Genomic DNA, 27,731 nt, shown 5'->3' with positions numbered 1-27,731 from the left:
ATGGGACTTCCTAATTTATTAGTAATAAATGATAAGCTCAGTACATGGTTCGATTACAGTGAGAAATTGATCGCCAAGGCTAAAGACAGTTCTAAAGTTACAGGAGGAAGGATCAACATGACAGGAAAAGCATTCTTGGAAGCGTTGACATATGATCTGGATATCCAATATGAAATTAAGCATATATTTACCTCTAAACCGACTTTTTCTAAATACACTAAAGTGGATGAGGTTTATAGAAAGTTAGTGAAAACAACTATCCCCAATGAGCAACGCTGGGATAAATTATGTGAATTACTGGAGTATGGAGAGGATTTGGTTGTACAGCTCAACATCAACATCATAACAGGATTCGAAGTGCCAGACAGTCAGTAATTCCACAAATTTAGTGCCAGTACTTCGGACAATTCAATTTTTCATAAATATTTGTAATAAGTTAGATAGATTAATTTTAGGAATTCCTAAATACATCCTAGTTGGTTTTGACAAGATTTTTTGTAAATAACTTATAAATACTTCTTTTTTAGAAGTATCAAGAGTTGATTTGATGGGATGATCAGTAATAAAAAGGACATTCTTCATAGGATTCATGTGTTAGACTATCTGGTGATGTGCTTCTCTCATTGTTAATGTGTTATTTCTTTGTTTCCATACTTATGTTTTCTTAGTCTGAATTATTTTACAAAAAATTGATGAACAAAATTTATTAAAAAATACGCTCTGCTTCTTCCTGTAGATAATTTCAATATTTTCTTCTGATATAATGTTAAGGATGTCTTAATTGCTCTTTAACTTCAATTGAACTTATATCTTTTCTTCCTCTCCTTTTCATTTTAATATAAATGATCCAGTTATTTTAGCTACCTTGCCTTGTGAAACTCCTTTTAAAAGCTGAAACATAACCCTTTTAAACTGTAGACTCCATAGCCCGATGGAAGGTTCATACACTTAATCAACCAATCAATTTTAAAATCAAACTCCCAACCCTCATAACTAGCCTAATATCTAAATACAACAAAGTTAAATCTCACAGAGAGAGCCATCTCTGAAGCTGGTAGGGCTATATCCCAACTTCCAAAGTGCTTTGTGGTTACCTTTGTGATTTTCTTTTGTAACCTTGGAAAATTACAGAGTGCTAACATTCTGGCGACCATACTGGGGATCTAACATTTCAGATTCCTAGGTAACATTAACGACCATACTGGGACTTAAAACCATCCTTTATTTCATTTTCATAAGGTTAATTTCCCTAGTTTATAAAAATTTATTTTAAGAAGAGTAATGATCAAAATTTAGAAATAAAGGTTTAGAGTTTGTTCTTCACTTTTAAGATCTGGCTCCAAAAAGAATTTACACCAGATCTCATCCTGATGTAGAACCTCCTGAAATTTGGATTATCTTGAAAAGATACTAAGGAAAAGAAGTTTAGTTGAAAGTCAAGGAAGTAATAGCCCCCTTTCTACGGAAAATCCCTTGCCTAAAAACCTCGATACCATACAAGATAGTCAGTTTGACTTACCATATGAACATAGTCTATTTAGGACAAAATATGAAAGTTTTGTTGATCAAATCATAATTGATAAATTTGTTCTGCAACCCTACAAACTTGTAGAACCATCTGTTGAACTTGATTTGGATGAGAAAGCCCTCCAAGACTTTGAAAAATTGCAAGATCTTGTATCAGCACTTAATCAAGTTGTACACCAAGCCTATATTCAGCAATCTGTTGAACTTTCTACTCTTACTATTGTAGCATCATCTCACTCTTCCTAATCTGTTCATCCAACATCAATTGGCCCTACCTCTTGTGTAATCTCTACTACTCATCCAGTAGTAACACAATTAGTAACCCAACCTATTCCCACAAATCCTATATCTACACCTCCCTTAAGACCACAGATTATTCAACCCAACATGGCTGCTCATTATGCCCCCCTGGTTTTACCTGCCTAGTTGCATGATATGCCCCGAGATTATCAAACAAAATTTCTCAATTCGATAGCACTGGTGCTATCAATTCACAACAACACATAGATAAAATTAACGATCTCTTTGATCTTCGTGAAGTAGTGAGAATGATGTAAAGTTGAGGCTTTTTGCCAGAGCTTAGGTGGAGAGGTACGAAAATGGTTCAAAACTTTAGCAGTAGGTAGTATAGATGAACTTGTTTCCTTTCTTCAGTCTTTCCTAACTAGGTGGGAAACCAAAAAGAGTTCTCTTCAGATCTTGAATGAATATAAAAATCTAAAGAGAGGACCTAATGACACTGTAGAAGAATATTGTGAAAGGTTTAATAAGGTTTACAATGAAATTCTAGCTGCCATTAAACCTCCCCTTGTCATGGCCCTTATACATTTCCCAGAAGGATTTGATGTTGATATGGCATATCAACTAAGAGAAAGAGACCCTACTACCTTAGAGGAAATGCAATATAATGCCCTTAAAGTCGAGGCTCATTTATTAGCCAAAATAGTAAAATTAAAAGCTGAAAGAAGGGTTACTATCAAAGAGGAACCTTCATCTTATTCTACCGCCGATTATAAAATAGATAGTCTACTTAGAACCGTGGATAAAATGATGGATAGAATAATAATAACTGATAGGGCTCTTTCTCTTGCCTGTCTACCTACAATTTCTTTTCCATTTGTTCATTCTCAGCTAACATGAACTTAACATTTGAGCTCGTGGCTCCTGCATAAGCCAAGGTGGCATCGACAAGGGCAACTTGATGCTTTCTCACATTTGGCACTATCACCCTTTCCTTCATGAATGCAGGTGACACGTGATCATCTGGAGATTACTTTCTCCATGTTTGTACAATCTTCTTCTACAACTCATCAAATGATAGATTGTACACATCCATGACCAAATAATCATCAAGGAGAACAAACTCTCCTTGCTCGCTCGGGGATGATTCTGACACTGGAGGTGGAGGAGAATAAGAGGTGACCTCGGGTGCTTTCGGCATGAGGTTAGTGTCTTGATCCTATGGCTCCGCCCCAATTCTATGTTTGTCACTTCAATCAGTTTCTTAGACTGTGAGAAAGCTCCCGATCTTGCATCTGTTCACCCTCTTCTTCGGCTGGCAGTTTTTTTGGCTCCTCAACATGTATGGGTGTTGTTTGCTCTGTCATCACACCTTCCCTTTCTTCTTCCTCTTGTTTCTACTTCTCTACCCTCTCTCTCCTTCTCAAGTCTTGCTCTTGCTTAAACTTCTTCTCCATTTCCTAAAAATTTTGTTTCGCTTCCTTCAGCCTTTACTTTTCTCTCTTCCTTCACTCTGCTCTCTTTAGTCGATTCTCCATCTTTGACTCTACTTCCAAAGCTTCTTTCTCCAAGATAAGATATGCTCTCATCTTGTAACTTTGCTCTGCCTCTGGGTTTTTGGCAATCTTCCTCTTGCCCTTGTCCTACGCTTGATTCCAGCTTATTGTTGTTGTTGTTATTTTTTCCTCCGTTGCTTCTACCTATAGACAAACTTTCCAAGTTGTGGTTATACTGACCGGCTCATGGAGCTTGGAGTCATTGTAGCAGTACCTCCAAGGGTCCTCCCCATGCCATGGAAATGTACTGTGGATCCATGGATAGTACACCTTCACACAATTGTTCTTGTAAATACCATGGGGCTGATACAAATTAAAGTCTTTGGCTTCGAACTCAAACTTCACTATTTCCTTAGCTTCGAAATTTGCATCCTTCAAGCTCTTAATCTCGTACAATTAATTCCACAAAGGAAGAGTGGGCCATGGTGCCTTCTTCGTCCTATGCAACCCTCCTGATAACCATGTGGAGATGTGATATGAGACCTCTTGCATGACCAACTTGTCCATTGCATACCTTGGTAGAACATGAAGAGACTTCTCTCCGCCAAACATTCTAATGAAGGTGCCACCAAGTGAGGCATACAAATCTACAATGTCAAGTATTGCCTCCATCGCCTCTTGAGACATGCAAGGTGGATTATGCTCGAAGATCAACTTGTACAATGGGATAATGAAATGGTCAGTCAACCTCACCATAACTCCTTGGTAGATACAATTAGAAAGTAACTTGCAATAAATGTTGACGACAATCTCTTTCGATTTCCATGTCTAGCTCATTCCAGGAAACTGATGTTGGGCACATATTGCATCAAGTAAGGATGCGTACATGTAGAACCTCACTTCCTCATTCTTGGATGGATTTCAAGTGTGTTACACAACATTTTGTAGCTGCCCTTGTACAATGAACCCTACATGCTTTCTCTTCATGAAGAAAATCCCATTGTGTCCCTCTTCATGAGCAGAACAATTCCCTTTTGCATCATTTTCCAAAAAAAAAAAATTTCCCAGTTTACAAGACTGGTGCTAATGGCCCTTGTCCTCCTCGCACCAATATGCAAGGATTAAAACTGTCCCTAGCGCTGACCGGAGTGACTAATCTTTGTTCCAGTCACGTCAGTCCTCTTATGGAAAGTTTTTTAAATAAAGAACCGAATCTTCTAGCTCTAGAAGCTTCATAATGGAAGTGTAATAAATGGTTTGGCCAGATGGGGCCGAGGATGTTAGTTTGGGCTCCTTTCCCCTATATGATGGAACTAATTCAAGAGATAAGACCTTCTCCCATGAGAAGAGGATCCATCTCCCATCCATTCATGCTATATAAACCTCTTTTTTTCCCAAGCACAAGCTAGTATTAATGTTGGTGTGCTAGTGTTAATTAAGTTTGGAGTAAATAGCAAGCTATTCATAGTTGTAGCTCTCTAGTTATGTGAGGGAGAAGTTTGAATTTGGTTTATTGTAAATCCTAAAGGGAAGAGCCTTAAAACTATTATTGTTGAGGCCATCATGGAATGCTAGCAGAAGTGTGCGGGAACCTGGTTTTTTCGGAGGAGAACGACAACGTCAAGACAATGGTTCTAATCTCTTCTTGATTCAATATATATGCAACTATAGATTGATTTTCTACATGATGTGTCATCTTACATGTTCATGGCTTAATGTTTCTTGATTTTTTATGTAGGTTGAATTACAACTTGCCTATTATCACAGTTGTTGTTTGTTGTTGTTTATTTGTTTTAGGTGTTTGAAGAAGGAAAAGAGAGATATCTGGAGTGAGAAAGCAAGGACATCATAAAACGGGATAAGCGTACTAAGAGGTATGCCCTCTTAATTGGTTCTAACCTAAATAAATCTTCCATATAATGTATCAGTTGTGGCTAGACCCATTATCGAGCTAGAGGAATTGTTTGTGTCCGCACTCATAATTTTACTTCACCACAAATTGGCGACCATACTGGGGAGCCAATCCTTCTGTTTGTCTTGTTTGAGATTTCATGATTTTGTGTGAACTTTTCTAGTTCCACTTTTTCCCTTTGGTTCTGTGTCTTTTCCTTTGCTTACTGGTCTGAGGTTGAAATTCATAGTAGCAGATTTGGTCCCAACTTTAATTTTTTTTTATTTTTTTCTTGGCTCCCTCGCTCAGCGCACTTAATTCTCTTACAGTCACATTGATCAATGTGATATGCTGAGAAATTGTAGCGCCGACCTCCCTATGGCACTTGTTGTCAGTTAGGCTGTCGTGCCAATGCCCGTAAGTGAAGATTAGGGTTTGCCCCCAACCTTGGCTAGTGTGTTTTTCTCTCATGATTTCCACCCCGTAAGCCTTTTAGACCGTTTTCTCCCTAACTACAAAGCTTCTTGTCATTTGGTTTTGTTTGCTTGTTGGTTTGTCATATTTCTGATTGATTTCTTGAGTCATTGAGTGAATAGTGACCCTATGTCATCTAAATTGTCATCCATTTAGCTAATTGTGAACTCAGTGAGTTGAGTTGTTGGTGTACTTACTCCTTGCATTTTGTTTGTGGTCTAGTTACGACTTTGACCTCCATTACACAAGTTTGAAAAGTTTTCATTTGCTTGTCTAAACATTTCTTTTTAGGCATGGATTACATTGCTTGTCTTGTTTTTGGTAAAGTCGATACTTCATTAGTCTGGACGAGTCTCTCTTTTCATGTTTTCATGTGCTTGAAGAGCTAATTGCTTCGAAAACTTTTTCATTAAAGTGTGGTATGCAAAAAAATTATTTCTTCATTTCATGAAAAAGTATGAAATTCTAGTTTGTTGCATTAGTATGCTACAGTAGTCAGCATCATTAAGGACTAGGATTGCATTAGCATTGTAAAGGAAAAGAACTCTTTTTGTTTTGAAAGGACTGTTCGAAATGTACTTTTGAGGAAATTAGGAATTGGAATGCATTTTTCATTAGTTTATTTTCTCAAAACGTGAAGTAGTGGTGGTCATATGTCTAGCTATGCTATTGCTCCAAAAATCCTTCGTGTTGGTTATTTTTGGCCGTACATTTTCAAGGATTGCACCCTTGTTGTTCGCAAGTGCTATGAATTCCAAATTTACCAACGCAAGATGCGTGCCAAATCTAAGAAGTCACTTGTTTTCACCAAGTTGATCTGTTCCCTTCCTTCTAAGTCTCTCCCTACTGGTGCAGATGAGCAACTCCTGGATGAAACTCTCTTCTTTATCAGCACCCTTGATCCATGGTACAGTGATATCATCGTGTATCTCCAGACGTCCACGTTTCAATCCATGTTGACTAAGGATGATCGCCGAAGGATTCAGCATCACTCCCAACCCTACCGTATTATTGGTGATACTTTATACCATGTCGGTGTCAATTCAGTTCTTCGTCGATGCCTTGCTCTCGAGGAGGCTGAAAGAGTTCTCAATGATTGCATCCTTGCTATTTGCAAGTGTCATGAATGCCAAATTTACCAACACAAGATGCGCGCCCCACCCACTCACCTACACCCTGTCATTACCGTTGGTCGCTTTTCCAAATGGGGCATCAATTATATGACCTGTAACCCTCATTCGGCGGGGGGGCATGGCTATATTATCGTTACTATGGATTATTTCACCAAATGGGTCGAAGCGATGCCTACATACTCTGCAGACGATAAAACGACGACTCAATTCCTTTTCAATCATGTTATTTCTAGGTTCGGCGTACCTCAAGTCATTGTCATACACCATGGCCCCCATTTCATATATTACATGATGGTTGAGCTGGCATGCGCATTGGGTTTGCGCCACGATGGCTCAACCCCGTGTTACCCTCAGTTCAATGGCCAAGTTGAAGCCGTGAACAAGGTTTTGGTTACAATGCTTCAACATACTATTAGGATGCACAAGTCAAATTGGCATCTCATGCTCTTTTCAACTCTGTGGGCTTACCGAACATCAACCAAACACGCAACTGGTTTCACACCATTTCAGCTAGTCTATGGTTGGGAGCAACATTGCCGATTGAATTCGAGATCCCTTCACTCAAGCTAGCTATTTAAATTCTCCCCGAAACATCACCTCAGGAAGAGTGCCTCTTATATTTAGAATGATTGGATGAGACTCATTGTCTCGCTGCTTTGGTTATCGAAGCATAAAAGAAATGGGTCAAGCCCCATTTCGATCAGTCAGTCTCCCCTCGCGCATTCTATGAGGATGATTTGGTCTTACTGTACGACCAAGCTAATGATAAGCTGGGGGTAGGCAAGTTCGAACCCATGTGGCATGGGCCCTACATTCTGAAACATGTTTTGCAAAAAGGGGCCTATGAGCTTATTGATTATGAAGGAAATCATCTAGACAAGCCTTGAAACGGGCTTTACCTAAAGAAGTACTATGCTTAAGTCATCTTGCATGGTTACTTGTGTACATTAGTGTGTCATTCATTTTTGTGCAGTGTGGTTTAGTGTGTTAGTTTCAAACAACTTTCATGTTTACTATTTTTCCTTACTTTGCAGATGTTTGTGACTCCCCACATCGGTTTTGCTAATGGTGCTTGCCATACTACCCGGAACCTATCATTCGCAGCATGGGTTATTTATGATCTCGACGGTGAGTTGATTGATCTTCAAGGTATCTGCTTAGGTCGTACAACTAACAACATTGTTGAATACCGTGCAGTCATCGAACTGTTGTCAGAAGCCATTGCTTTTGACATTCGAGAGTTGGTTGTCAACTTGGATTCATAGCTTGTCGTCCTTCAATACAATGGCCAAAATTTCGTAAAAAACCCTCAAATATTGAGAATGTATCTCCGTATTCATCTACTGGAAAGGAATCTTGATTATATTACATATCATCATATTCCTAGACGCATGAATACATTGACAGATGCCTTAGCTAATTATGTGTTGAATAAACATTTACGAAACATGTGAAAAGATAAAAAAACCATTTGTACCATAATAACCAAGAAAATACAGCATTATATATATATATATATATATATATATATATATATATATATATATATATATATATATATGTTTGATACATCAAAAACCCAAAAAATAATATGTGTGTCCAAAATAACATCAGCAGCTTGCAGACCTCATATATTCGTGGCATGCAGGCCTCAAAAAGTGTAAATGTTGGACCTAGGAACTAATCATCATGGTGATCATCTTAGCACGACACGGCTCGTGCAACACGAGTCAGCAATCGACGGATCTGATCCGATACTCCCACCGTGTATCTCTGGTACTGGTGAGGAATGTTCCCCACCCGAGCATACTCTGGGATACCACGAGTCAACCCCTCAAGGTTCCTCACGATCTCCTCCTCATTGTCACTCCCCTCTTGATAAGGAGCGACAGCATCAATCGGGCGGGTGACGCGCTTGGCTATTGAGGACATTCCAACAGGACGCTCTGGTCCAACGTCTGCATTAACAAAGAAAAATGCTATAAACACATATATATAAAAAACAACTAAAAAATCACAAAATTAAAAATTGATTTTTTACCTTCATCATCAAAATCCTCTCCATCTGGTAGCGGCATGTCCGGTTCTCCACGGAAGTTGGTGCCACTGTATGACCAATCCTCCATGACGATCTTCTATCATCGTAGCCATGAAAAGAATGTAGGTCTGTATGACATGTGCTGACCCCAGTGATCTTGGGCATCAAACAACTCCAGCGAGCCATCCACGGGTCACGTGGCATGGGAGGATATACCTCAGTCAACTGGTATTGGAACATTGATACCCGTTCCAAGAAAAAGGTCACTAGTATAGATCCGAAGCAAAATTGTTTCAGATTCCCCAACTTGGCTTTGGTCAGCTGGTGTTTTATGTTGATCTTCATGGCCTCCACCCAGTTGAAGATCGTTGGTGCAGTGCAGTCGATGGCATACAGGAATTTCGACTTGTTAGTCTTATGCACTACCTGCGACCCCGCCACTCTATTGATAGTCAACAGTAGCACACAGTGGAAATCTCGATCTTGCCACTCTTAGATTTGAGGGCTTCAGGAAAATGTTCGGCAAGCAACATGGATATGCTTTCCCCAATCAGTCGTGACCCATATAAGTTGAATGGTTCCCCTCTTCGGGACAGTCTTGTGATGAAATGTATGTCTGAAGTTTCTAACTCTAGCTCTTGGTCACCAATGATGAATATATCTCGATTTATGTCCCAGGGACTAATGAGGTACCGAAGCAACTCAGGTTGGGCCCGCATCCCTAGTGTGAGAAATAATTTGAGGAGCCCACATGCCCTCAAAGCTTCCAAGCAATTTAGATCAATTAGTACATGGGTGTCCACATCCTTGTGCTCCCATTCTTTCCAGTCTACCATTTTCGGTGATTCTTTCTTGCAAAAGCCATAGATTTGTGTCAACAATCATTTTTGGCTCATAAATTTCAAGTTTCAACCTTGGTTTTAAGAGGAAATAGAGTTTTTCCCTATTCACGACATCGATGCACCTATTTTAAAAGTAGTTGCGCCGACGGCGTGATAGGCCATGTTAATTACCCTCGGCCAGTGCGATTACGTGCTCGTAAGTTGCATCCACCAAGGGCAATTTTTTTTTTATAAATCCTCCCTCAAAAACCCTAAAAATGGTTAAAAATAGGAATAAATGGTATGAAAATGAAGCTTAGGGCTTTGGCTCTTACCTGTAACTAGTGGCTCGACAAATGACCTCTCGGATCTCCCACAATTTGCTCTAAAACAATTAGGGAAAAAGTGAGTAAAAAGTCTTTCACAACAAGGTAAAATGGTAAATGGTAAATGGTAAAAAATATTTAATTTTCCTCCTTTTTATTCAGTTTTTCATCAAAATATTAGGTTTTTGTAAATATTTTGACCTATTTTACCTTAACAATTGGATAATGCACTTTACCTTTTTTGTGTAGTGACAGGTGATGGATGTTCAATGATGATGCCGAGTCATGTTTCAGCTCTTTTCTCGACTCATAAAACTCATATGAAATGATTGCCGAGTATTTTTCCCTTTTGACTCATAAAAGAGAATAAAATGGGGGGTTCGATTTCAAGCTCTTTTCTAACCCTTTAAAAGCAAAAAGATAGTCGAGCCCTTATCATTTCGAACTTGTTAACGGATGCGAAACATTGTGCACCTAGTATAATTTTACCCCTTTTTCGAGTTGGGATGCACTATTTACGAAAAATATACTCCTTGACTGAAATGGTCAAGCAGTTCTCTCAAGTATCGTTTTCTACCTTTTTGGGCTCGAGAGACACGAATGTACGAAAAGGGACCATGTGGATTCTTCTTTTCCGTGTATTTTTCAAACTCTCTAAACATGAAAAAGATACCGAGTTACACCTTTGTCAGACTCATTAAAATATTAAATGAAATCAGATTCGTCATCATGACGAACATGAGCTTCTCCTTCCTAGGGCTCGTTAAACTTACTAGGTTGGATTTGTCCGAAGGATGAACTTACAGTGAAAGAATATGTTATCCCCTTCAAGCTTGAAATTAAAAATAATTGGGGTACCTACCAGAAATGGAGGGGGGGAATTTGGAAATCTAATCAGTTGTGTTGGCAGCTCACTCTTGAACATGACACTTTCTGCTTCATGTCGGGTTGGGATATCCTTCTTTGTATCGTTGACCTTCCTAGGTTGGGCCGTTCATTTTTTCCTTCCATTTGATCTCTACCACATCATCATGACCACCGATCCTATGGATCGAAAAGCTTCCAAACTTCCAATTGTGTCGCTGATATGTTCAAGAGTTGTCCTTCTGCAATTACACTTACCCCTGATTCTCTTTATCATCCAAAATCATTTTGCATCCCTTTGTCTTGTGTTGATGATGTGGGATACATTATGGCCCTCCTTTGACACGGTTGCTTCTTGTCGACTTCAACTCATTATCCGAGAAGTTGACCAAGAGACTCCCTTCCAGTAACTTAAAGCTTGCATGCCCTAATGGAAAGTTCTTCGTACTAAATGACAAATTCACATCATTGGCTTTCGATCGAGTGATTTCACGAGTCTTCGACTTCAGTTCCTCTATTCACATTCCATGGATTGTGCTGATAGTACCTTGAGGACCATTGTCATTATTGGTGGTTTCTCTCACGCTTGTTAACAATTTACATCATTGATTGGTAATCAAGAGACTTTCTAGCATGTTCGACATCAACACATCTATTCACATGTTAGGATTTGTACTTTGATCGGGTCATGTTGGAGCGCAAGACCGTGGGCTCAGAGTACCGAAGTCCAAGTTGCGAAGTGGTGTGACATGATTATGTGGATATACATGTCTCTTTCAGATGGATGGTTGCGACCATACCATGAGTTATCATATGTGATCCTTCTCATTATTGGATGCCTGCGACCATATGTTGGTTTCATTATGATCCTCTTTAACGGATGGTTGCACCCATACCTAGATCCATTCACATGACATACTCTAGATGGTTGCATCCATACCACAATTCATGTATCATTTGATAGAGTTTTTTAGTTATGTATATGTATATGTACTTTCTTGCATGTTTTCCGGTGACAGACTACGGTTCCCCGCACTGATTCATAAATTATTTCATCCCTCACTCTAGTTCGACCTTCACGCTTTAGTGGCATCTGTTACATAGAATTTTGTCACTGTCCCTATACTCCTCATTCCTTGATCCTAGAGGACCTCTACAATGAACTCTACATGCTTTCCCTTCATGAATAAACTCCCATTGTGCCCCTCTTCATGAGCAGAACAATTCCCTTTTGCACCATTTTCCCAAAATCTTCTGTTTTTCTTAGTTTACAAGACCGACGCTAATGGCCCTTGTCCTCATCTCACCGATATGTAGGGATTAACACTATCCCTAGAACTGACCAGTGCGACTGATCTTTGTTCCATTCGTGTTAGTCCTCTTATGGAAAGTTTTTTAAATAAAGAGCCGAAGCATCCAACTCTAGAAGTTTCGTAACGGAAGTTTGGTAAATGGTTTGGCCGGATTGGGTTGAGGATGTCAGTTTAGGCTCCTTTTCCCTTTAATGATGGAACTACTTCAAGAGATAAGACCTTCTCCCATGAGAAGAGGATCCATCTCCCATCCATTCATGCTATATAAACCTCCCTTTTTCCCAAGCACAAGCTAGTGTTAATGTTGGTGTGCTAGTGCTAATTAAGTTTGGAGTAAACATCAAGCTATTCATAGTTGTAGCTCTCTAGTTGTGTGAGGGAGAAGTGTGAATTTGGTTTAGTGTGAAGCCTAAAGGGAAGAGCCTTAAAACTATTATTGTTGAGGCCATCATGGAATGCTAGTAGAAGTGTATGGGAACCTGGTTTTGTCGGAGGAGAACGACAATGTCAAGACAATGGTTGTAATCTCTTCTTGATTTAATATATATGTAACTATCGATTGATTTCCTACATAATGTGTCATCTTACATGTTCATGGCTTAATGTTTCTTGACTTGTTAAGTAGGTTGAATTACAATTTGTCTATTATCACGGTTTTTGTTTGTTGTTGTTTACTTGTTTCAAGTGTTTGAAGAAGGAAACGAGAGATAGCTAGAGCGAGCAAGGAAGGACATCATCAAATAGGATAAGCATACTAAGAGGTAGGCCCTCTTAAATTGTTATAACCTAAGGAAGTATTCCATAGAATGTATCAGTTGTGGCTAGACCCATTATCGCGCTAGAGGAATTGTTTGTGTCTGCACTCATAATTTTACATCACCATAGGGTGTTAGTCACATGGACTTTCAATTGAAGAGAAAATAGGTCTAAAAAATTCAATGGCCTTCCATCATTGACCAACTGGTCCAACACAACCACCCAACCTTCAGGAAAGGTCTTCATGCTCTCTTGACCATATAATCAACAAGCAAAGATGATAAATAACTAGCAGACCTTCCTGAGAGACTTAGTCTTGAAAACGTGATTGGGTGTCGTTCTGAACTTTGACGGCTCTTTCACCCAGTGCTTGACAATATCTCTAGTGTTCACAAAGCTATGGGTGGCATAGAAAAGTGTGTCCATGCAGTTCACTGGCTGAGGTAAATGATACATCTGCTGATAGTTCTGCACCCTAAAGGTGGCAAGCTCTATCCTGTTGGCAATGCTCAATGTCATAGTCTTTGGATCTGTGCATGAGAAAATCCAGTGGATGATGTCCGCAGATGGGAAGGCGAGGTACTTGCATGCAACCTTGTATAATCCTGATGGTTGGATACTGATATAAACTTGTCAATCCTCTAAGTCTTCCTTGAAGGTCTCTACAAATGTATCCTTGATTTGTTGCCATGTCAACTTCATGCCTTTCTCAATGAACAACTGAGTGTCTACAAAAACTTACAAGTCCACTGACACCCGCTCAACTGCTTCCCCAGTACTACTCTTGAAAATATCCTTTGATTCAGCTCTCTTGGAGGCCATGTTAACTGTAACGGCGAGAGAGATGTTGAAAAATGTTGTACCTGGAGACAAAGAAGACACTCATGGCATGAAAATGTTAGCTTAAAACCAAAAGCAACTTCAAGAATAGACCAAGAAACAAAAAGGGCTAGTGTTGGGAGGGATTATGCAATCCTGGTTCACAGATATGACTGGCTTCCTACTAGAATAGTGCATTGCACAGTCCCAACAGTAAATGGGGAGGTCTTGCTGACTGGAATTGCCCGATGCGCAATTTAGTTTGGCCACAGGCCAGGTGAGACTGTGCATTGCGTAGTCTGAGTGGCTAAGGATTGGAGCTGGCTCCTGAAACTGTGTAGTGCACAATTGGAGCTGGGCCTAAGCAACCTCTACACAATTCCAGAAGCCAAGGCCAATACCTTGAACTCCAAAAATGCACAGTGCATGCCGGGAAAACGAGATCTAGGCTAAGGAAGCCCAAATCTTCCCAAGGGGAGTGTGAAATCGACTAGATCTTAAGGATGGTGTGATTATGAGTGAATATCTAACTGAGTGATGATGCATGCAATTGAAACAAGTGCAGTAATCGATCAAACTAAAGGAAAATGAAGCATGTGGAGAGAGTTTTCGCAACGACGACCTTTATTGCAAAACTGGGTAATGCATGCGACACTTGGGAAAGACAATGAAAAAATTAAAACAACACTTCTACAAGTTAAAAAACCAACGGTAAATTAAAAAAATGAGTGAAACGACACTCTCACAAGCTAAACAAACAAAAGTGACAGAAAAAATAACAAAATATTATAAAAGCAAGACTTACCCAGAAAAGAAAGGACGATCACACCGAAGGTTCCTTGATCTCCTTGGGAATTCCAGAGCTCCAAGATCGAATGTGAAAATGAGCTATGGAAACATCAATTGAATAGATTTGGTTGATTTAGGGTTTATGACGTTGTTATCACTACGCTAGAACAGGTTGGGTTGTGTCAATCTCCAACCAAGTGTAACTATTTCAGACCACTTGAACTAGAATTTAGTCCTTCTAATTTGAGAGGGCTCTCTCAAAATATTTATAAAATGACTGTAATAAACTCAAAATTCAGATGACTAACTTTGATGACTAATTCCTATTAGGGTGCTATAATTTATAGGATAAAATAATGATTGAATGATTTCTTTCAGTATTTCAAGTTGTAGATAATATTGCATACTGCAAACGATTTCCAAAAAGAGAGATATAAATGAAAACAAAAAATGAAAAGAGGTTATATAAATTGAAAAAATAGAAACATAAAAAAGAAATGATAAACAAACCCCACAAAAAATGAAAAGTGTGAAAGTGATTCTAGTTGAAGTGCGACTAATATTACAATAATTTTGTAGAGAATAAATTCATGAAATTGTGTGCAGCTTGTTTAAAATGCCACAACACTTTTTTTTTTGAAACATATAGTTTAATCATGTACAAACAAATTTCAATTTATGTCAATTATTTTAGAGTGAATAACTTAGCCAAACATTATAATATTGACTTAGATTAGATAGATAGAATAGGTGAATAAATTAATCCAACATTTTAATCTAGATTAATGCAGTTGTTAGATTAGTTTAGTTGTTTGAATAGATATTTGTAGTCCTTTAAAATGGAAAAATAAATCAGGGTTTGCACTTATAATGCACCATAATTGGTCTACGTTAGATTAGCTTAGGAAAAAGTTAAATTTATCTCAAGGAGGGCTATTTGTAATATTGTTATTTGTCCAAAGGTTGGACCTTATAGTTAAAAAAATATGTGAAATAAAATATTTGATCCCACTGGTGGTAAACCTTACACAAGTTCACACCTCCGATCGCAATCCCATTTTAATCCAATGACTCTAATGCCTTACCCCCCCCCCCCCCCACTATGTTTCTCTTTATCAATGAGGAAGGGGGGTCCAAAAAGCGGTTTCCCCGCACTATGTGTCCTCCCCGCATCATTTTGTACCCCCCTCTAATAAAATATACTTCTTGGACCCCCCTCTGAAAGTGGTTTTCCCCACTTACGCTTCGCCTCCAATCCCCTATTGTCACGTAGCCCCTTCTTCCTATCACTTCCCCCTAACGGTCCCGCGCCTTCTTTTGCCTATCCCTTTCCACCACGTCGACGACCGTTGCACTTTACCTTGGCAGTTCCTCTCGTTGCCTCTGTCCCATCGCTGAGTAAATGCAGCTCCCGAACAATTGTTTATCCAATGGTCCCACTCTATGTATGCATCTATAAAGCCTTGCCATTTCCCACCATCACGTCCTTTTCTTACTATCCTATTGTTACACTACTCCCGAGCCCTTTTTTTTCTTGCCTATCAACGATTACCCACAAAGGAATTCCCTCTAAGTTTTTCCTGTGAAATTAACAGTGACCGTCTGCAAATCTTGTCTGTCATCCTCTATAATTTAATTCTGCTGCCATGATGGCCCCAAAAACTTCCACTGTGGTAAACCCCATGCTCGCTCCCCCTGTGGATTTAGACCACATCCCCCTAGCTGGCCGAGATTATAAAATCACCAAAGCACAATGTGAATTTGACCTTTTCGAATTACGTTGTTGGTTTTGTGACACTTACCTTGACCAATCTAATGAGATTAACCTCTGTTAATCTATACTACCCCTGTTCATTTTCCCCCAGTCCTACTATTTCCTCGAATTCTTCCTCAAGTGTCATGCCTCTTATCTCTCAAGTAAGAGGGCTATCATCTCCCCTAATGGTGAAACCTTGTTCACCATTACCTCTAAAAGTATAAACCAAATGTTATAGGTCCTCTACAGTGACTCCCTTTTCCCTTGAGGCTCTTAAATAAATTTATCAGAAACTCACATTTCCCCAGAGAGCCAGAATTTTTGAGGTCTTCCTGCTAGAAGATTCTCAACTCCCCAAGAAAAATCCCCCTTATCCCTCTTCTATTTTCCCCCAAAGAACCAAACAGATCATCTTTGTCTTGTCCTACCTACTTGGTTACTTTTCAAATGAATGGGTAGATAAGCCTATTTTATGCTTTCTATCCACCCTTTCTACAAAAGAAGGACTATCAATCACCTTTGACTATGGTCACTTACTTGCAAATGTAATTCATGAATAATTCCTTCAGTTTCTAATTGAATGAAGGTTTAGATATTCTTTCATTCTTATTTACATGTTCATTTTCTTCCAGATAGATAGGGTTCCCTTTGGGAGATCCCCAATCCATTATTTTCTAGACCTTCATCATCAGAAGAAAACAAAATAACAAGAATTAAGTTTTAACGAGTTTATTGATCAGTTTTTGTATCCAACAACTTGTTTGCTGAGTGGCCAATGGATTCCAAGAATCAATGTGGATATTCAAAAAGTTTTGCATCTCAGTGAATAGGTGAAGATAAGAGATTGATATCTATACCAGTCATTTACATAGATTAGAGTTTATGGTTCAGGGATGCCACCATATAAGCTACCCAAGTACCTTCCAATGAGTATATTTTCCTTGGATTACATCAAGAAAATAATCCACTCAGAAAACATCCATTTTATGGCAACTAAGAAGAAGTCTTAATTCATAATTAAGACACATATAGGACCTTTTATCTATAACAGTAGAGCAACAGGAGAGGAAGCAGAAATCCTGTTGAAACAAATGAATTTCCCTCTTAGCTTCACATGGTCTTATGACCCCTTTGGGGTAATTTCTAAGCTAAGCTGGAACATAAGACAAATCCCTATGTGCATACCCAAAGACCAGAAATAGAGAAGTACATGAACCAACAAAATTGGGTAGAGAACACATTTCAATAGGTCGAAGAGTAGGTGATTTCAACAACAGCCTCAGAGACTCCTACACCCAGAGAAAAGACCGAGAAGAGACGGAGAGAGGAGGACTTCCCTTCAATCATAGAAGTATCAGCCAAATAATTCAAGATCTATATAAAGAAGATTAAGACAAGCTCTAAGATAGATTTCCCACTATTGGAGGAAACACATGGTACCATTGTGCTCTCAGGACTTCAAACTTTGAAGTTTGACAATAGTGTTGCGAGTGAAAACATCCTAGGGTATTGGGTTGAAAACCCCAATAGAGCGGAGGGAATACAACAAAAAGAAATGTGCGGACAAACAGTATAAATGCTTAAACTACTGAGGTGGGAAGAAATGGCATTACTCGGAGTTCCTATGTTCGAGGCCAATCCCATAGGGTCCAAACCCTCTACTTCTTCCGATCCCTTTAAAACCTGTAACTTATTCAAGCAAAGAATATACAACAACAATAATAGAAATCATGTTCATGATATATGTGTTAGATCATATAAGAAAATGAGTAATTGAGCATTAACATAAGATTTATAAGCAAAGAATAACAAGGATTAATGCATAAAAACAATAAATATCAGGAACATAACAACATTTCTTTATTGATGTAATCAAAACGAAATGTGGAAAACTACAACTTGAGTCTTCCTCCAGCTCCAAGTGGAACCATCCTCTAGATCCGTCCTACCACGACCTCAGCAATCTCCCTCCATCAATACACACAAGGATGCCATAAGAGGGATGAAGGACATCTCAAAAGAGGAAACAAAGGTTTCCTATAACTTGGGAGTGCAAGAGGCACATCGATTTCTTTAGAATTGATCAGGGATCAATCAACTATAATATCAATATCTCATCTCTTCTCCCCTTAGGCCTTCCCATGGAGGTTTATTTATAATTATCCAAATTAGATTTTTTAGTTGGGAAACAGTTGGGCCATGGGCTATAGTAGGTGATTAACAGGTAAAACTTGTAAACTTTGTCTGAATTTAAGGAGATTATTTACTTTTTAGTGTTTTAACACATATATGCGGGTTGGGTATATACTGACCCGCATGTACACACTTTTAACACATGGAAAAGTAACGTATGGGAAGTAAAACACTACTTTTTAGAATTTGGACCAAGTCTGGAAAGGAAGGGTCGCCCTAGGCCATAACCAAAGCATCAAATCCACCAAGAGTGGTAAATGGTGCTATGACAAGTAGTACCACCGATTCTTCATCATCCTTGACTATTAAAGAGACTCTAGCTACAACACCTTATACACCAGAGACATTCACAGAACATAGGAAGTTGGATATTTCCCAAAGATATAAAGAAATTAAATAGAGGAATGAATGCCCTTCATGACAATATCTCTGCTCAACTCAGGAAGAATTCTTCCTCAATCCAACACAAGATCATTTCAGCCTATGACACAGAGAAAGGGAGAATTCATATGGCATTCTTATAGACACAGGTTCCACAACCAAAATAAGGATTTGACTTCAAGAAGACTACCTTTGAGTTTGAGGCAAAGGATGTTCATCCTTTGTATCAAATGGAAATGCATAGGAAAACAGAAGAAATGGTCTACTCAACCTTCACACAGACTTCCCTCACTGCTTCCAAACTACAACTTTCTTTGAATAATGTCCAATCACAGCTCAAACTGGAGAAAGTTTCCTCTCTTGCTAAAGACAACAAAATTAAATATTTGGAGGAAATGGTGATCAAAGCGGGTTTTGATCCTAGTAATTCTAATGAAATGGAAAAAATTATTAAGAATAAGAATGCTAACATAGCATCCCTGAAGAAACAATTGAAGCTGCATGTGAATCAAGATCCCCAGGCAAAGTAGTTAGGAGAGACAAAGTTATAGAAAGAAGAAATGCTAAAGCTACTAGTGGAGCAGAGTGCACAGATCAAGTAGATGGAAGCAGAGATGGACAAGTTTATCAAAGAGAAGGAGAAATATTCTCAACTAGCAGTGGTTCCACTTGATGTAGTGCCAATTGCATCCCTACTTCAAACAAGTATCCTACAACATCTATAACAAAAATAACATCATAGTGCATCCTTCTGCAAATGTAGATGATTCAATTTAGTTGGCCCAATCCCTGGAAACATGTCTATACAAGGAGAATAAATAAAGAAATTAAGACAAGATGTGAAAGTCCTACATGAGCAGAGCAATAGATATGAGAATTATCTCATGATAGAGATGCAAAAATCCTAGACATTGTCCCAGAGATTGCAGCAGATGGAAAAAGACACTACCATGGGTAATACCTTGGCCTAGGTCAAAGAAAATATTTGGAAACGGATCAATGAAGATATGATAGATATTTGGCCTTCAATACAAATCATATTTGAGCAACAGTAACTAATCGAAAGGTATATGGAGCCATTGAGTAAGTCAAAAAATAGTTGGGTGACAAACCAAGTGAAGCTACTGAGCTCATAAAGTTCCTTAACTCTAAAAATAAATAGGAATTAGAAGAGCTAGAGATTGAAGATAGAACAGAAACTATACTGGAATTCAAAAAGGTGCTGACTAAGAGAAATTTGATGAGGCAGCTTGAAGAAAAGTGTCAGATTTTGGACATTGGTGTACAAAGATTATTCAACAAGCTGGAAGCTCTCTACAAAAAGGGACTTCCTAATTTATTAGTAATAAATGATAAGCTCAGTACGTGGTCCGATTATAGTGAGAAATTGATCACCAAGGCTAAAGATAGTTCTAAAGTTACAAGAGGAAGGATCAACATGACAAAAAAAGAATTCTTGGAAGCGTTGACATATGATCTGGATATCTAGTACGAGATTAAGCATATCTTTACCTCTAAACCGACTTTTTTAAATACACAGAAGTGGACGAGGTTTACAAAAATTTATTGAAGACAATTATCCCAAGTGAGCAGCGCTAGGATAAATTATGTGAATTACTGGAGTAAGCAGAGGATTTGGTTGTACAGCTCAACATCAACATCACAATAGGATACGAAGGGTTAGATAGTCAGCAATTCCACAAATTTAGTGCCAACACTTCAGACAGTTCAATTTTTCCAAAATATTTGTAATAAGTTAGATAGATTTAGTTTAGGAATTCCTAAATAAATCCTAGTGGGTTTTGACAGGATTTTTTGTAAATATCTTGTAAATACTCCTCTTTTAGAAGTATCAAGGGTTGATTTCTGTGTGGATTTTTCATTCAAGAACGCTTTTGTAATATTTTCATTTGATGGGCTCATCGATAATAAAAATGACATTCTTCACAGGATTCATGTGTTATACTATCTGGTGATTTGCTTCTCTCACTGTTAATGTGTTATTTCTTTGTTTCCATTCTTATGTTTTCTTAATTTGAATTATTTTACAGAAAATTGATGAATATAATTTGTTGAAAAATACACTCTGCTTCTGGTTGTAGATAATTTCAATGTTTTCTTCTAATATTATGTTAAGGAATTCTTAATTTCTCTTTAACTTCAATTGAACTTATATCTTTTCTTCCACTCCATTTCATTTTAGTATAAAGGATCCAATTAGTTTAGCTACCTTGCCCTATGAAACTCCTTTTAAAAGTTGAAACATACCCCCTTTAAACTATAGACTCCATAGCCCAATGGAAGGTTCAGGAACTTAATCAATCAATCAATTTTAAAATCAAAATCCCAACCCTCATAACTAGCCTAATATCTAAATAAAACAAAGTTAAATCTCACAAAGAGAGCCCTCTATGAAGCTAGTATGGCTAGATCCCAACTTCCAAAGTGGTTTGTGGTTACCTTTGTGATTTTCTTCTGCATCCTCGGAAAATTACAGAGTGCTAACATTTTTGTGACCATATTGGGGATCAAACATTTCAGATTCCTAAGTAACATTCTGGCGACCATACTAGGGACTTAAAACCATCCTTTATTTCATTTTCATAAGGTTAAATTCCCTAGTTTATAAAACTTTATTTCAAGAAGAGTAATGATCAAAGTTTTAGAAATAAAGGATAAGAGGTTGTTCTTCACTTTTAAGATCTGGCTCCAAAAATAATTTACACTAGATCTCATCCTAATCCAGAACCTCCTGAAATTTTGGATGATCCTAAAAAGATACTAAAGAAAAGAAGTTGAGCTGAAAGTCAAGAAAGTAATAGCCCCTTTTTCATGGAAAATTCCCTTGCTGAAAACTTCGTTACCATACAAGACATTCAGTTTGACTTACCATTTGAACATAGTCTCTTTAGGACCAAATCTGAAAGTTTTGTTGATCAAACTGTAATTAATAAATCTGTTCTGCAACCAAACAAACCTATAGAACCATCTATTGAACCTAATTTGGATTAGAAATCCCTCCAAGACTTTGACAAACTGCAGGATCTTATATCAGCACTTTATCAAGTTGTACACCAAGCCCATATTCAACAATTTTTTGAACTTTCTACTCTTACTATTGAAGCAACATCTCACTCTTCCCAATATATTCATTCAGCATAAATTGACCCTACCACTTTTGTAGTATCTACTACTCATCTAGTAGTAACACAAACAGTAACCCAACCTATTCCCACAAATCCTATATCTACACCTCCCTTAAGACCACACATCGTTCAACCCAACATGTCTGCTCGTTACGCCCCCTAGTTTTACCTGCGATTTGCATGATATGCCCCAATATTGTCATATCAAAATTCCTCAATTCAATAGCACTGGTGCTATCAATGCAAAGAAGCATATAGATAAAATGAATGCTTTCTTTGATCTTCATGAAGTAGATGAGAATGATGTAAAGTTGAGGCTTTTTTCCCAGAGCTTAGGTGGAGAGGTACATAAATGGTTCAAAAATTTAGTAGCATGTAGTATAACTGACCTTGTTTCCTTTCATCATTCGTTCATAAATAGGTTGGAAACCAAAAAGATTCCTCTTCAGATCTTGAATGAATATAAAAATCTAAAGAGAGGACCTAATGGGACTGTAGAAGAATACTGGGATTGGTCCTAAATATTACTAATTAAATTAATAAAATAATTTTGACCCCGATCCTAGAGTCAAACTAGTCGTTGGTCAAGTTAGCCATTGGAGGCTCTGCTCAGACTATTTAACTTGTTAAGCTGGATCTGTTTCTTCAACTTGTCCTGACGATGAACCACACCGGTTGGTTTGAAACACGTCGAAAAATGTCTCTCTTTATGTGATTTACACCGAAGTCCTACTTATAAAGGTTTAATAACGTTTACAATGCAATTCCATCTACCATTAAACCTCCCCTGGGCTTGGGCCTTATTCATTTCCCAGAAGGATTTCATGTTGATATGGCATATCAACTAAGAGAAAGAGACCCCACTACCTTAGAGGAAATGCAAGTTAATGCCCTTAAAGTCGAGGCTAATTTATTAGCCAAAATAGAAAAATTAAAAGCTGAAAGAAGGGTTACTATCAAAGAGGAACTTTCATCTTATTCTACCACTGATTCTAAAATATATAATCTACTTAGAACTGTGGAGAAAATGATGGATATAATAAGCATAACTGATAGGGCTCTTCCTAAAGAAAACCAAATTGGTCAAATCAGAAAATCCAAATTTTAGGAGAAACTAACTCCAGATCAAACAAAGGGACCTAAAAGGTCCAGATGAGCAGGTAAGACCTCCTTTCCAAGAGAACTATACAGATGAGGAGGTAGATATAGCTCATGACGTGGATAAATTAGATCTTGAGGAATCAGAAGAGTATAAGAAAGGTTCTGAAAATGAAATTACGGAAGTTCATAAGAAATATAATCTGAGGAGTGGGAAAACACCTGATACTCCAACTAAAAAGTCAGTTGATACAACTGCTAAGAAAAACATTGAGATTCTTGGTAAAAAGAACATTGAGGTCCCACCCCAAAAAGTACCTGATACTACATCCAAACCAATTTAAACTAATGATCCCTTTACTAGCCAGCAAAGAGACATATCCCAAAAGGATTTGGCTGATAAACAAGAGGCTAGCAATTAAAAAAAAAAAACTCAGACATCATTTAGTATATAACATGAATTGGCAAAGATCAAAATACCCAATCCTCTAACAGAACTAATGAACAAAAATGCATACAGATCACAAGTAATGAAATCTTTAAGCATGGGAGAAAATATTGATACAATCAATGTATCAGATGATGAACCTGAAATATTTTTTGGCCCAGAAGTCGATGGTAAACTCCAAGATGGAGATGTACCTCCCTTTTACATTAGCTTAAACATTCATGATAAAATCTTGCACAACACTATGCTTGACTCAGGGGCCTCTCACAATCTCATGCCAAGAGTAATCATGGAAAAATTGGGATTATATATCACTAGAAGATACAAACATTTGTATTCATTTGATTCTAGTCAAGTAAAGTGCCTTGGACTTATTAAGGATTTATGTGTCAACTTAGTGCAAATACTAGCCAAAGTGTGGCAATGGACATATTTTTTGCTAACATACCTCCTAAATATGGCATGCTTCTTTCTCCTTGTTGGGGAGCTAAACTCCAGGGAACCCTCAAAATGGATATGAACTATGCTACAATTCCAATATTTGTTCATAATATGAGACTATATAGGGAAAAACTCATGAAACTCATGGTCACAACTCAGGAGAGACCTCATAATTATCCCTTATATTCAATGCATTCAGACCTTGACTCATTTATTTTGTATAATGATGATAATACATAGGAACAAGTTCCTAATCAAAACATTGCATTATGTCACACTAAGGAATTGCAAACATTAATCAGTGAACAGGATATCTCAGATGAAACTTTATGGAATTTAAGTTTTGATGGAGCTATTAGTAAAGAAGGATCAGGGGTAGGCGTATGGGTTTCAAATTCACACAATCATCACTTAGAGGGTCATTACTATAAATTGAATTTCCTATGTTTTAATAATGAAGCAGAGTATGAGGCCTTAATCATAGGGTTACAAATTTTAAAGGAGTTGGGTGCAAAGAAAATTGCAATTCATGGAGATTATGAATTAATAATAAAACAAATTAAAGGGGAATATTCTACTAAACTTCCAAGGATGAGAGCTTATAGGAACATTGTTTTGGATTTTATGGAATCTTTCATTGAATATAGTCTATTTGTGGTCCCTGGAGGTAAAAACATCTTGCCTGATGGTCTTTCTACTTCAGCTAGTACATGTAAATTCCATTTTGTCCTACTCACGAATATACTCTGTTGAAGTAAACAACAGATCTACTGTACTAGATAACATTAGATACTAGCAGGTTTTTGGAAATGGTGCCCAGATTGAAAGTTTTTTGCAGTCCAAAGATGAGTTTGAAGATGCTAATATAGATACAGAATTTGACTTAGAAGATATTGTACATAACGGTGTGACTAAATTAGAATTGAAAGAGATAGATCAAGAAAACAAGAATCATAAATTTTACAGTTGAAAGACAATGTTTTTCCTAGAGGATTGACCCCTTTATAAGATTTGTTTGACTTTAATGACATAGCCAGGAAGCCTAAAATTGAATCTACTGGACCTAGAGTTGAGGAATATAACATTGGAACTAAAAAAGAACCTAAATGATTAAACTGTCAAAAACTATACCCCCAACAGAAAAGCTAAAGTACATAGACTTGTTCAAATAATTCATAGATGTATTTGCATGGAGTTATGAGGATTTGAAATCCTATGACGCCAGCATTATACAACATAAGATTCCCTTAAAAGAGGACCACAAGCCTTTTAAACAAAAATTAAGGAGAATAAAACCAATGCTTATGCCTCTAATTGAAAAGGAGTTCAAAAGAATTTATGATGCCAAGATCATAATGCCATTAAGATATTCTAAATGCCTGTCTAATTTAGTTCCAACTAGGAAAAAGACTAGAGAAATCAGACTCTATTTTGATTTACGAAATATAAATAAAGCCTCTTTAAAAGATAATTACCCTTTGCACAAGATGGACCACATTCTACAAAAGTTGTTTGGATCTAGTAGAATTTCACTTTTAGATGGCTTTTCTGGTTAGTACACCCTAAAGACCAAGAAAATACAACCTTTACTACACCTTGGGGTACTTTTATGTATGTGAAGATGCCTTTTGGTCTAATGAAGGTTGGTGCCACTTTCTAGAGAGAAATGGACTTTACCTTTGCGGATGAAATGGGTCATTTTATAGTCATATATCTTGATGACATCACTATGTTTTCGAAAACAGATGAGGAACACTTACTTCACCTAAGGAGAGTCATTGAAAAATGTAGGATATTTTTTCCCTCGACCCAAAGAAAACATTGTTTGGTTTACAAGAAAGAAAACTATTAGGACACATCATTTCAAAGGAATGAATCAAAATAGATCCCAATAGAATTGAAGCTATATTAAAAATTAACCCCCTTAGAAATGTAAAGGAAGTTCAATCTTTCATTGGTGAGATCAATTTTCTGAGGAGATTCATTCCTAATCTAGTAGAGATTTTAAAGAATATAACAAACATGTTGAGGAAATATATAGAGGTAAAGTGGAACATTGAAGCTAAACAATCATTTGACAAGGTAAAACAGACTTTAACTCAGGTTCCTATGTTGATTAGTCCAAATTTTACAAAAGAATTTCTCATTTTCTCATTTTCTTTTGAGCATTCTATTGTTGCAGTTCTCTTATAGAAAAATAATGAAGTCCATGAACAACCAATTGCTTTATTTAGTAAAGCCTTAAGATATGTTGCATTGAAATACGATATCCTGGAAACATAGGATTTTGCCGTGGTAAAAGAAATTAAATATTTTGGAGTGTATATGTTCCATTCACATATAATTGGCTTTGTTCCAAATGCAGTGGTAAAAGATATACTAACCCAAAATGACCTTGATGGGAAAAGGGGTAAGTGGATTTCCATTATCTTAGAATATGACATTGAAATCAGACCTACCAAACTCATTAAAGGTCAGGGGTTAGCAAAAATGGTTGAATCTAATTTACATGCTTTGGATATAAATTTTCTAGAAATAATCAATGAACCAGATGAGCAAGCGAATCCACAGGTAGAAGAAGCTTTTGCTACCTCTCCCTAGTATGCAGACATTATTTTTGTTCTACATTGTTTACAAGCTCCTCCTGGTTTGACTAAAACAAAAGCTAGATTCATTAAACTCAAAGCTATGAAATGATGTATTTTGGATAAAAATATGTATTAGAAAGATGTTGGTGGACACCTGTACTAAAAGAATACTGCCAACAAGATCCTAAGATCAGGTTTTTATTGGCCAACCTTATTTTTGATGTCCAAAAGAAAGTCACCTATTCCATAAATGCCAGATATTTGAAGGCAAAAGGAAACTATTGCATTTACCCTTAAAGCCCATGTCAGCTGAAACTCGTTTCCAACAATGGGGCCTTGACTTTATAGGAGAAATTCACCCTTCCTCTTCTTCCCAACATAAGTGGATTCTTACAGCCACTGATTATTTTACCAAATGGATAGAAGCCATACCGTCTAGGAAAGCCTCTGATGTAGTAATTATTAAATTCCTAGAGAACAATATCCTTTCAAGATTTGGATGCCCTAGGAAAATCATTACAGATAATGCTGCAGCATTCAAATCAAAGAGAATTGTGGATTTTTGCAACAAATATCAGATAAATTTGGGACATTCTACAACCTATTACTCTCAGAGAAATGGATTGGTTGAATCTTCCAACAAAATCTTGGTTAATATTATTAAAAATTTGTTGCAGGATAACAATAAATCATGGCACAATAAGCTCGTAAATGCATTATGGGCAGACAAACTTACTACCAAGAAGTCAATCAACATGTCTCCATACCAGCTAGTTTATGGAATAGATGTTGTTTTTCCAACTTCGTTGGGAATTCCTGTTTTGAAAATGCTTCAAGAATTAGAGGTTGAACCAAATGATCTACAAAGAAGAATAAAGCAAACAATTCAATTGCAACAGTCAAGAGAAGAAGTTCACAACAAAACTCAGTTGATCGAGGAAAGTATTAAGAAGATATGTGACGGAAGAACTAAGGCATATGATTTTCAGATAGGAAATCATGTTCTGAAATGGGATTCCATAAGAGAAGAGAAAGGAAAAAATGGCAAGTTTGATAATTTATGGATGGGACCTTACATAATTCATGCTTACAGAGAGAATAATGCATTTTTTCTTAATAATATTGATGGAACAAAGCTACTTGGAGGACCTGTCAATGGCAAGATGCCAAAACATTATGTTTTTCAGGAATAA

The 27,731-nt window shown here is 37.4% G+C and overlaps 1 protein-coding gene across 1 annotated transcript; it reads left to right on the top strand.

Annotated features, from left to right (window-relative positions):
- LOC149238861 (uncharacterized) lies at positions 1 to 27,731 on the top strand. The gene is made up of 3 exons (XM_089369686.1): positions 1 to 367; positions 26,316 to 26,521; positions 27,216 to 27,731. Exons 1-3 carry the CDS (start codon positions 1 to 3, stop codon positions 27,729 to 27,731), a joined length of 1,089 nt encoding a protein of 362 aa, XP_089225812.1.

Source organism: Pinus tabuliformis, chromosome 8, assembly GCF_031772625.1.
Source record: "Pinus tabuliformis cultivar Carrire ecotype Pingquan chromosome 8, CPIR1, whole genome shotgun sequence".
Lineage (NCBI taxonomy): Eukaryota > Viridiplantae > Streptophyta > Pinopsida > Pinales > Pinaceae > Pinus > Pinus tabuliformis.
Note: the sequence above shows the minus strand (reverse complement) of the source record. Positions and strands in the feature narration are given on the sequence as shown.